The 12,486-nt window shown below is 40.0% G+C and overlaps 1 protein-coding gene across 2 annotated transcripts in view; it reads right to left on the bottom strand.

Annotated features, from left to right (window-relative positions):
* Positions 1-354: 354 nt before the first annotated feature.
* The window catches only part of LOC132496457 (uncharacterized), a 51,886-nt gene continuing 39,754 nt past the window's right edge, over positions 355-12,486 (bottom strand). For both annotated transcript variants that reach the window (XM_060108843.1, XM_060108842.1), the window contains 3 exons: positions 8,453-8,537; positions 1,372-1,485; positions 355-1,169 (listed from right to left, as the gene is read on the bottom strand). In XM_060108843.1, coding sequence (XP_059964826.1) covers positions 832-1,169; positions 1,372-1,485; positions 8,453-8,537 — 537 coding nt within the window. In that variant the 3' untranslated portion in view covers positions 355-831. The remainder of the gene's footprint in view (positions 1,170-1,371; positions 1,486-8,452; positions 8,538-12,486) is intronic.

Genomic DNA, 12,486 nt, shown 5'->3' on the forward strand with positions numbered 1-12,486 from the left:
GAGAAAGGAATCTTCCCTCAGTAATGAGAGAAGGGCTGAGTCACTATCTCAGCTCTTAGGAATGGCTCTCCAGCTGCTGACTGAAGCCACAAGGGTTCAGCCACGAGGCCGGCAGGGACCTCCCCAGTGACTAACAAAAAAGAGGCAACCAGAACTAGCCAGAGTGAACTGGGGCAACTGACCCATTTGTAGATGTACCCCCAAGGACAGTGGCCAGCAGTCCAAGTCGCAGTGTCCTGGCAGTGTAGCAAATGCCTGATCCGATCTGATGGATGAATGATGCCCGACAACAGAAGACTCTGGAAAAGGATACTTGTAATTAGTATGTGGTGGCATTTTTATTCCAGAGGCTTAGTCTTTATTCTTTCACATATACAACAGACATTTGAGTGAATATATTAGGCACTGAACTAGAGGTTGGCATATTCCTTGCCCTCAGGGAGTTGACAGTTCAGCAGAAAGGGAGTAAACATAGGAGCTCTAAAAGAACATAGAAGAGGCACTTAGATTTGACAGTTGGAAAAGCTTCCCCAAGAATGTGAAAGGTTTATGGAGGGGGGGCATGGAGAATGTACACTCCAGGTGAAGGAGGCAACAGTGCAAAGTCACAGAGGCAAGAGAGAACAGGTGGTTCATTGGAGAAGGTAAGTGGTTTGGTGTGGCCAAGATCAGAAGATGCAGGGGAAGGGGCAAGAGATGATCCTGGAGAGGTGAGCAGGGGTCAGATTAAAGATGTAATCTTGTATGTATGTAAGAGGGTCTGAGTTCTATCCTGAGGGCAATGGGAACCACTGACTTTCTGTGGGAGAAGGACGTGTCAGATCTGTTTTTTTAGGAAGTTTTCTCACTGGTTGTAATATGGAGATTGGATGTAAGGAAAGCAAGTATAGAAGTAGGAGGACCAGGTTGGAGGATCTTGCAGTAATTGAAGAAGAAAATAATGTGGGCCTGAACTATAGCAGAGGCAATAGGGATGCAAGAAAGATGAGGTTGAGTGATACCAAAGTAGTTACCGACCTTGGTGATTAGCCACAGGTGGGGCCTGTAGAGCTCACAATGACTTTCACCTTTGGTGGGTGGGGAGAGATGATGGGAGCAGAAGGCTTGCTGGAAGGAGATGATGAGTTCAGGTTGAAGCAGAAACCCAGGATGGAAAGCCTGCCATTGACCTGAATATCAATGTTGGAAGGTCAGAGCAACTCAGTGGCATTCAGGACTCCCCAGGTATACCCCAAAGGAGACTTAAGGACAATTCCAGACCCCACCAGCTAGAGAGGATGGGCCTCCTAGTACTAGTTCCTCCTTAGAAGCCTGGCTTATTAAGGCTGAATCTGTGCAGGACTGGGGCTGCAGATGAGAGGTCTTCAGAACCTGCAGCCAAACAGGGCCTGACAAGCTGTTTCCATGGAGACGCGGTGTGTGCAGGAGGGAGTGAGTAGGAAGGCTCATCCATTCCAGAGCCTTGGGTCACAAGGCTGCAGTGGCCTGACAGATAAACAGGAAAAAGACATAGTCAATCAGAAAAGGATGTTCAAAACTATTGGCAGTTAGCTGGGGTTACATCATCATAATTCTAGATTAAGTCTAACAATTTAGAAGGATTAGGGTAAGCCACTTAATGATCCTGCTAGTTATTTCAGGTACCACTTAATGAGGATACACAGAAGTGGATGCCAACTCAGACTAACTCCAAATGTACATACACCCTTCTTAAGCCTTTCTGCACCCCTGGACTCTAAGTAGCTACAGATTATTTCCAAGTTTCTGGGGAAACAGGCAGAGATATGGGAAGTTAATTGTTTTTCTGTTCGCCATGCTGTTGGCAGTAATACTCAGGAATCTTTGGAGCTCTTCAGGAACCTCAGGTGCTGGCAAAGCCTCAGATTAGATGTTATTATTAAACAATTTGAGAAACATTCTGGACAGAGAGCCAGCAGTAGTGGGGCCCCAAGGGGTGTGTGTGTGTGTGTGTGTGTGTGTGTGTGTGTGTGTGTGTGTGTGTATGTGTGTGTGTGTGGTAGAATATACATAACATGAAATTGGCTATTTTGACCCCTTTTTTTTTTTGCGGTATGCGGGCCTCTCACTGTTGTGGCCTCTCCCGTTGCAGAGCACAGGCTCCGGACGCGCAGGCTCAGCAGCCATGGCTCACGGGCCTAGCCGCTCTGCGGCATGTGGGATCCTCCCGGACCGGGGCACGAACCCGTGTCGCCTGCATCAGCAGGCGGACTCTCAACCACTGCGCCACCAGGGAAGCCCTATTTTGACCATTTTTAAATGTACAATTCGGTGGCATTAAGTATATACATAATCTTGTGTAACCATTACCACTATCTCTTTCCAAAATTTTATCATCATCCAAAACAAAAACTCTATAACCATTAAGCAATGATTCCCTATTGGGCCCCAAATGTTTTTTAACAACTTTATTGTGCTGTGAAAACTCTGCCTACCAGTCAGGACAATAGTTTGGCTGCCGCAAGTAAGAAAACTAGCTCGATCTTGGTTTGGTCAGTTGTTTTCAATTTAGATCTGGGGTTTTTTGGCCAAAGAGTCCTCGCCCTGTGGGTGAGCTTGTTAAACCTAATCTCTGGAGGGAGACCGATTTTAACCACCTTAATGACTGATGGGACTTACTAATCTTGATCTCCAAGGTATTCAAATGGCTTGTGGCAGGCTTATTAAGAAGTCAGTAAAAAGTAAGTCAGGGCCACAGGCCCTTGTAAAGATCTTACTGGAGGCAAACTTTGTTCCAAAGATAACTGGAAGATGAATTGTCTAGGAACAACTTCATTTTAAGTGACCAAAAATAATAGTGCCTGGGGAGGATGAGACATGATTCTGGCTTGGAACAGTAGACTGGGACCAAAAGATCAGAGCCAGAAATTCCAAGTTCCCTACTGCCTTTTCTTTCACAAATTAAAACATTTAGTGAGGGTAGGGATAAACTTTGTGATTTCCTTTCTTCATCCAACAAGTTCAAGGTGTTTAGAACATGATGCTTATTAGACAAGACTCAATCTGCAGTTCACAAATCCAAAGCAGCAATAACTCTCAAAGCCCAGGCAGATACTTCCCAGATGCATGATGTCAGTCACAAGAAATAGCAGGATGGAAAAAGAATAGGGAAGATTTAGTGAAAATCACTCCACCATAAATACAATCTAAACTACATGCCCTATTTGGGGACCAGCGGTGAGACAAATATTTGAACACAATATGCTATTCCAGGGAACTGGAGCTCAGAAGAGGTTGACTGGCTTACTCTGTGTCACCTAGAAATCCAAGAAGAGAGCTAAGATTTAGTACCCTTGTTTCCTGATACCTGGTTTAGTGGTTTATTTTTATCAGTATCTGCTGGTATTCTGTGCTTGGAGTACATAAGGGAGATGGTTCTCAGAGATTCTCTATGAAGTTTTCATCTGGTCAGGGGTGATCTATCAGTACCTTTACCTCAAATTCACCTCCAATTTAGTCTTCATATCATACTTGGTTCAGAACCCAAATTCTGAACAGTTCAGAAAAATGAGGGGATCAGTATCCAGACCTGCTACAGTATATTATCTAAAATGTCCAGTTTTCAACAAAAAAAATTATGAGACATGTAAAGAAACAGGAAAGTATGATGTGACCCATAAAGGAGGAAAAAAGCCGTCAACAGAAACTCCCTGTGAGAGGGCCCAGATATCCAACTTAGCAGACAGAGACTTCAAAGCAGCTATCATAAATATATTGAAAGAACTGAAGAAAACCATGCTTAAAGAATCAAAAGAAGGTAGGGTAACAATCTCTCATAAGATAATCAATAAAGAGATGGAAATTATTATTGTTTTTAAAAGAACCTAATGGATATCCTGAACTTGAAAACTGTGATAATAGAAAAAAAAATTCACTAGAGGGGCTCAGCAGTATATTTGAACTGGTAGAAGAAAGAATCAGCAAACTTGAAGATAGATAGATAGATGATAGATAGATAGATATTATTTGATCTCAAAAACAGAGAGAAAAGAGGATGAAGAAATATGAACAGAACTTCAGAGGAATGTGAGAATCATTAAGCACATCAACACATGCACAATGGGAGTACCAGAAGGAGAAAGAGAAAGAGAGGAGCAGAAAAATATTTAAAGAAATAATGGCTGAAAACTTCTGAAATTTGATGAAAAACATTAATCTACACATCCAAGAAGCTCAACTAATCCCAAGTAGAATAAACACAAAGAGGTCCACATTCAGACACATCATAGTAAAAATGTTGAAAGTGAATATCTAGAAAACAGCAAGAAAAAAACCCAACACATCACAAACAAGGGAACCCAAATAAGACTAATAACTGACTTCTCACCAGAAACAATGGAGGCTAGAAAGCAGTGAGATGCCATATTCAAAATGCTGAGGGGAAAATCCTTGTCAAATAGGAATCTTTTATCCAGTAAACTATTTCTCAAAAATGAAAGTGAAACAGAGACAATCCCAGATAAACAAAATCTGAGAGAATTCACTGCTAGCTAGAGTTACAAGAAACAAGAAAGCTCTTCAAGCTGACTCAAATCCACACAAAAAACCAAAGAGCACTAGTAAATATAATTATGTAATTAGAAAAGACAGTATATCAATATATATTTTCTCCCTTTTTTCTCTTAAATGATCTAGAAAGCAGTTGTATAAAAGAACATATTTGATAATGACAGCACAATGGAGGTGGGTGGGAACAAAGCTGTAGTGGAATAAGAAATGAGTTACAAGATGGTATCTCAAATCTGCAGGAAAAAAACGAAGAGAACCATAATTGGTAAATAAGAAGGTGATATAAAAAACTCTAAATATAACTTGCTTTCCTTTCTTTTCTCAACCTTAAAAAATGACATAAGATTATATTAATGAATAATTATGACAGTGTATTATTCGGTTTGTAACAAAACTATAAACCAGTTAGACCTAACAGACATCTATAAAATGCTCCAACCACCAACAGCAAAATACACATTCTTCTCAGATGAATATGGACTATTCTCCAGGATAGATTATATTCTAGATTATAAGACAAGCCCTAATAAATTTAAAAGATTTGAAGTTATACAAAACATGACTTCTGACCACAATGGAAATAAATTAGAATCAGTAAGACAAGGAAATTTGGTAAATTCACAAATAAATGGATATTAAACAATTCACTCCTAAATAACCAATAGGTCAAAAAAGAAATTACAAAGGAAATTAGAACATACTTTGAGATGAATGAAAATGGAAGCAAAACATACCAAAACTTATGGAATGTACCAAAGCAGTACCTAGAAAGAAATTTATAGCTGTAGATGCCTATATTGAAGGAAAAAAAAAAGAAAAAGATCTCAAATCAATAACCTATTCTTGGGGCCTCCCTGGTGGCGCAGTGGTTGAGAGTCCGCCTGCCGATGCAGGGGATACGGGTTCGTGCCCCGGTCTGGGAGGATCCCATGTGCCGCAGAGCGGCTGGGCCCGTGAGCCATGGCCGCTGGGCCTGCGCGTCCGGAGCCTGTGCTCCGCAACGGGGGAGGCCACAACAGTGAGAGGCCCACATAACGCAAAAAGGAAAAAAAAAAATAACCTATTCTTCCATTTTCAGAAACTAGAAAAAGAAGAGCACACTAAACCCAAATCAAGCAGATGGAAGGAAATAGATTAGAGTGGAAATTAATGGAACAAAGGATAGGAAAAACAATAGAGAAAATGAACAAAACCAAAAGCTGGTTCTTTGAAAATATCTACAAAATGACAAACCTTTAGCTAGACTGACCAAGAAACAAAAGAGAGAAGATTCAAATTACTAAAATCAGAAATAAAAGAGGACACTGCTACCAACTCCACAAAAATAAAAAGGATAAAAAAGTGAATACTATCAACAACTGTATGCCAATAAATTAGATAACTTGGATAAAATGGACCAATTCTTTGAAAGACAGAAACTACAGACTTCCCTGGTGGCACAGTGGTTAAGAATCCACCTGCCAATATAGGGGACACGTGTTCGAGCCCTGCTCCAGGAAGATTCCACATGCCACGGAGCAACTAAGCCCATGTGCCACAACTACTGAGCCTGTGCTCTGGAGCCCATGAGCCACAACTACTGAAGCCCACGTGCCTAAAGCCTGTGCTCCTCAACAAGAGAAGCCACCGCAATGAGAAGCCCGTGCACTGCAACGAAGAGTAGCCCCCGCTCCACGCAACTAGAGAAAAGCCTGTGCCAGCAGCAAAGACCCAATGCAGCCAAAAATAAATAAATTAATTAAAAAAAAAACTACATAAACTATGCAAGAAGAACAGAAAATCATAATAAACCTGTAACAAATAAATTGATTGAGTTAGGAATTTAAGACTTCCCACAAAGAAGAGGTCAGGCCCAGATGAGGTCGCTGTTGAATTTTACCAAAATTTAAAGAAATAATACAAAATTTTCACAAACTCTTCCAAAAAATAGAAGAGGAAGTAACACTTCCAACTCATTCTTTGAGGCTGCTGTTACCCTGATTCCAAAGCCAGACATCACAGGAAACGTACAGAACAATATCGCTTATGAATAAAAATTGTCAGCATTATACTAGCAAACTGAATCCAGCAACATATAAAAGTGACTATACACTTAGAAGAAAACAGGACAGAGCTTTACAGCATTGGATTTGGCAGTGATCCCTTGGATATGATACCAAAGGCATAGGTAATGAAAGAAAAAATAGATTATGTCTAGAAATATAGAAAGAACACTTACAACTCAATAATAAGATAAATAACCCAATTTTAAAATGGACAGGGAACCCTCCTATACTGTTGGTGGGAATGTAAATTGGTATAACCATTATGGAGAACAGTATGGAGGTTCCTTAAAAAACTAAATACAGGACTACCATATGATCCAGCAATCCCACTCCTGGGCATATATCCAGAGAAAACTATAATTCAAAAAGATACATGCACCCCAGTGTTCACTGCAGCGCTGTTTACAATAGCCAAGACATGGAAGCAACCTAAATGTCCATCGACAGATGAATGGATAAAGATGTGGCATATATATACAATGGAATTAGCCATAAAAAAGAACGAAATAATGCCATTTGCAGCAACATGGATGGACCTAGAGATTATCATACTAAGTGAAGTAAGTCAGACAGAAAGACAAATATCATATGATATCACTTATATGTGGAATCTAATAAAAAATGATATAAATGAACTTTTTTACAAAACAGAAACAGACCCACAGATCTTGAAATCAAACTTACAGTTACCAAAAGAGGAACATGGGGGAAGTGATAAATTAGGAGATTGGGATTAACATATACACACTACTACATACAAAATAGATAACTAACAAGGACCTACTGTATAGCACAGAGAACTCTACTCAATATTCTGTAATAACCTATATGGGAAATGAATCTGGAAAAGAATGGAGATACACACACACACACACGCACACACACACACACACACACACCCCTGAAACTAACACAACATTGAAAATCAACTACACTCCAGTAAAAATTTTAAAAAACAAATAAGTAAATAAAGCTATGTAAACCAATCTTAGGACCACACCAGGCATGCCCTACAAAAGCAACCTGGTTTCCTCCCAAAATGGATATACCCTAAGACCCTAAATTGCTTATAAAAACAATTAAAGCCAATCACATTTGATACCCTAAAAAATAAAATGGACAAAGAATTTGAATAAACATTCCTTCAAGGAAGATATACAAAAGGCCAGTCAATAAGCACATGAACAGGTGCTCAACATCATTAGCTGTCAGGGAAATACAAATCAAAACTAAAATGAGGGCTTCCCTGGTGGCACAGTGGTTGAGAGTCCGCCTGCCAATGCAGGGGACATGGGCTCGTGCCCCGGTCTGGGAAGATCCCACATGCCGCGGAGCAGCTGGGCCCGTGAGCCATGGCCGCTGAGCCTGCGCGTCCGGAGCCTGTGCTCCACAACGGGGAGAGGCCACAACAGTGAGAGGCCCGCGTACCGAAAAACAAACAAACAAACAAACAAACAAAAAAACTGTATAGAAGAGATACAACCTAGTGGCTTGCTTTATGGTGCATAGTTTTGTAGAAGGGAAATGACCTGCAGTGTCTTTGGTGAAAACAATCCTTTTCCTCTCTGTTTAGCTTCCATAACTGCAACAGTTTGACCTTTCAGTGCAATTAAGCAGCCCAAACCCCAAGGAAGGACACAGGGGTAACAGGAAAGCCAGTTAGAGCTGAGAGCAATGATTCTCTGTGCAGACTTCCTGCCCTCCCGTTTTGGGTTGAAACTTTTTCTTCATCCTTTTGAACTTTCTCGTCAGCTTCTTTTCATATGTAACACCTCTATTAGGGTTATGTGACTCTGACCACCAACACTCTTCCTGTGCCACCCACCTCCTTACCCTGGGAAGTCTGGCCTTCCAGAGAGCATCACCTTAGAGTAACTTACATTTCCAATTCAGATCTCCAGTCATCGTTTGTGGTGTCTTATAGAAAGGTGATTTGTTCATGATTCCCTTCTCCTTTGCAAAATTCTAGTACATAGAAGGAATCAGAATAGTATAATGAACATCCAATATCTACCATCTAGATCAAACAATTGCTAAAATTTTTCCATATATTCTCCATTTTTCCTTTTTCTTCTTCTTTTTTTGCTGAAGTAATTTAAAGCAAGTTATAGAAACATATATGTTTCCCCCCTAAATATTTCAACATTTATCTCTAAATAATAAACACATCTTTATCAGGTAAACACAATTCCATTCGCACACTTCACATGATTCTTATAATTTCTCAATAGCATGTAATATCCACCCACATTCAAATATTCCCTACTTGTTCCCAAAATGTCTTTTTAAAAAATATGTGGTAAAATATGCATATTGTAAAATTTTCCATTTTAAGTGTCCAATTCAGTGGCATTGTCTATTCACAATATTGTGTAATCACCACCACCATTTCCAGAACTTTTTCGTTACGCTAAACAAACTCTATACCCTTTAAGAATAACTCTCCATTTCCCCCTCCTCCCAAATGACTTTTAAAGATGGTTAATTCAAACATATTTTATTTGGTTGTTATGTTTCTTAAGGCTCCTAATCTAGACCTGTCTCCTCACACCATACCCACATGCATTTTATTTTCATGACATTGACTTCTTTTTGGGGGGGGGTTAGAATGCAAGTTTTATTTTTGAATCCCCATTGAAATAAATATGTTAATCTTTGAAAAATATTTGGTTATATGCCACTAAAATTATCCCTAGAGCCCCCAGTGATAGTCATGCCCCATTCTGGAAAACACTACCATAGGGAATTATTGGAGGTACCCTGGGGAGGTAGGATGAGGCCACTGTTGGTTGAGCAAGGGTCATCTGTGTCCCAGGTAAGCTGCTTGCTGCTGTTCATAATTCTCTGAGCCCCAGACCTACCAGCATATTTGATCTTATCTTTCCTGGCTGGCAACACTTTGGTGGCTCCCTATTCTCTTCTAGTTAGAAGAATAAATGCCTTAACATAACCTACAAGGTCTTTGGGGATCCTGGGATAGGCCTACCATGGCCCCATCAGGCTGGTGAAGAGAGGAAGACAAGACAGGGAGGATCCCCTGGAGGAATTGACATCTGAGCTGAAGTCTAACCGATTTATGGAGAGAACTAGGTGATGGTAGTGAAGAGCTTTTTTAGGTAGAAGGAACAGCATGTGCAAATTTCCTGAGGCAGGAAGGAACAATGTGCATGTGAGCACCTGGTACTAGAGGAAGAGTCAGGGAGAGGAGTTTGCAGGGGCCAGACCCTGCCTGCAGTCCCTGCAGGCATCACAAGTATTGTGATCTTAATGCTGTGCCTTACCAGGAGCCATTCAGAGCTTCAAGAACAGTGACTTCAGTTACTTGAATAACAAATACTTTCTGAACACCTACTTCAGGTGGAGCACTGGGGATTTTAATAGAACAAGACTCTCATGGTCCCTGCCATCAGGAAACTTATATTCTTTTAAAAACAAAAGTTATACATATGCATGGTTTAAAGAAATAACAAGTATTATAAGGTTTTCTGTGAAAACAGAAGGCAGTCCACTACCTTTTCCCCCATTTCCACTTTCGCAGAGGCATCCATTTTCAACTCTTTTAGCTGACTGTATTTTGGATTTATCTCCATTATCTCTAAGTAATCTTGGTGTTTTTTTTTTTGGATTTTTGAATTTTATTTATTTTTTTTATACAGCAGGTTCTTATTAGTTATCTATTTTGTACATATTAGTGTATATATGTCAATCCCAATCTCCCAGTTCATTCCACCACCTCCCCCCAACCATTGACATTGACTTTTTGATGATTCTGGGCTAATTGTTCTGCAGAATGTCCCACCTGCGGGATCTGTCTGTTTTCTCATGGTGTTGTTAAACTTGTTCTTCTGTCCTCTGTATTTCTTGTAAGCTCAAAGTTAGATCAAGGCTTGATAGGAATCAGGTTAAACATTTTGGTAAGAATTCTTCATACGGTAACGCTGTATACTTCCCACTGCCTCGTATTAAGTCCTACGTGATGTCTGGTTGTCTCACTACTAATGAAGTTAATACTGATCACTGGCTGAAGGTGATGACAGCCTATTTAAAAATGGGTTTTTTAAAATGGGAACTTGACTACTTGCACTGTTTTAAAATGATTATCCCTACTTTGAATGTTCAGATAAAGGGGCTCTGAGTTGTTGCCTGGCACCCAGGAGACAGCATTTATCCTGTGTAAAGGATAAGAGGATTAAGACTGAGGCTTTGTCCTCTTTATGGAGTAGATGCTGGAGTTCATGTTTATCTCTGAGGGTGGTCAATCAGGGCAGAACGTTCTGGAATATGAAGTCTAGCAGAGACTGGGCCCAGAAGAAGGTACTCTGAAACTGGTCATTAGCCAGAATTTAACTATGAATAAACAGATCTTTTTGCTAACACTTCTTAAAGGCAGTCAGAACATTTTGGGAGTTCAAATATGGAAGACTCTTTTATGGCATTTTAAAATAACTCTCCCTTCACCTTCTATTCTTCCCCGCCCCACGCAAAAAAAAAAAAAAAAAAAAAAAAACCCACTTTAAACTCTAGAGTAAAAAATTAAGGAAGAGCATTTTCTTTGGATGCAGAATAGATGGATCTTTAGATGTTTCTTGAGTACTGTTTAAATTCTAGAGTGAGGAAAAAGTATGCATTTATTCTCTTTAGTTGATGTTTAACTCTTATCTTTTAGCTACCATAAACTAAATAATCCATTGAAAATATAAGCAACTAGGTTAAAGGATTTCATTATTAAAAATAAGAATTTGGGTTTCTAAGGAAAATGAGTTATTTTTTAAATCTCCAAATAAACACTCTCATTTTACAGCAATTAAGTACCCAAGTCAGTTAAACTTTGCTCAAGGTTGCCCTGTATTTCTGGATACCCAGAGGGTTTTTTTTGTTATTATTGCTTGTTTGTTTTTCATGTTTGTTTTTGTTATTTTGTTTTTCGGCTATCACAAAGACAAGGGAGTTGTTGTGAATTTTCTGCATAGCAGGACAGAACTTAACCTTAGGATACTGGACTAATAGTTTTCATTTTACTACTGGAATTAGTAATATCCTTTTTCTCCATTTATACTGTAATTTTCAAAGATTCTGGCTTCCAAGTTACCAGTTGGGTAGGGGAGGTGGTAAAGGTCCCTTTGAGGAAATAGTTCTTCCACAATAGCACTGCCGGTGGACCTAGCAACACTTGCCTATTACCTCCATTGGGGGTTACTATATTTGGTGATGAAGACCTCACCAGTAGCTACAAGAAAAGACAATGTAAACGGTCATCCATTCTTTTCCTTTTCTCTTCTTTTTTTCCCTCCTCTTTATCCTCCCTTCTCTCCTTCTTTTCTCTTCCTTCCTCTTCCTCCTTCTGCCTCTCTCCATGTCCCTCTCCCTCTTCACTCATTCTTCTTTTTTCCTCCCTTCTTTTGCCACTCATTCTAGATTGACATACTTTAATGACTCCCCCGTTCCCACCAAATTTTGTGTTCCCGAAGGATCCCCTGCTTCACACCAGCCAGTGGTATGTCACTGAATACTCAATAGAATCAAAGGGGTGGGAGAATCCCAGAAGAGGAGGTCTGTGCCTGGTTCTGTGTTCTGAACTCCCTCTGTTCAATTTCCATTTGTTTTGAACTGCCAACTCCAGTTTCCATTCTGGTTTTCTGGGATCTCAGAGTTCTATAAGGATAGTAATGAAATTACTTGAACCATGTTCAATACTTCAAAAAAGCCTAGAAGACATATATATATATACATATATATATACCTTTTTTAAAGATTTATTTATTTTTCGCTATGCTGGGTCTTCATTGTGGTGTGTGGGCTCTTTAGTTGTGGCCCATGGGCTCCAGAGCGTGAGGGCTCAGTAATTGTGGCCTGTGGGCTTAGTTGCCCCGCAGCATGTGGGATCTTAGTTCCCTCACCAGGGATCAAACCCACA

Source organism: Mesoplodon densirostris, chromosome 9, assembly GCF_025265405.1.
Source record: "Mesoplodon densirostris isolate mMesDen1 chromosome 9, mMesDen1 primary haplotype, whole genome shotgun sequence".
Classification (NCBI taxonomy): domain Eukaryota; kingdom Metazoa; phylum Chordata; class Mammalia; order Artiodactyla; family Ziphiidae; genus Mesoplodon; species Mesoplodon densirostris.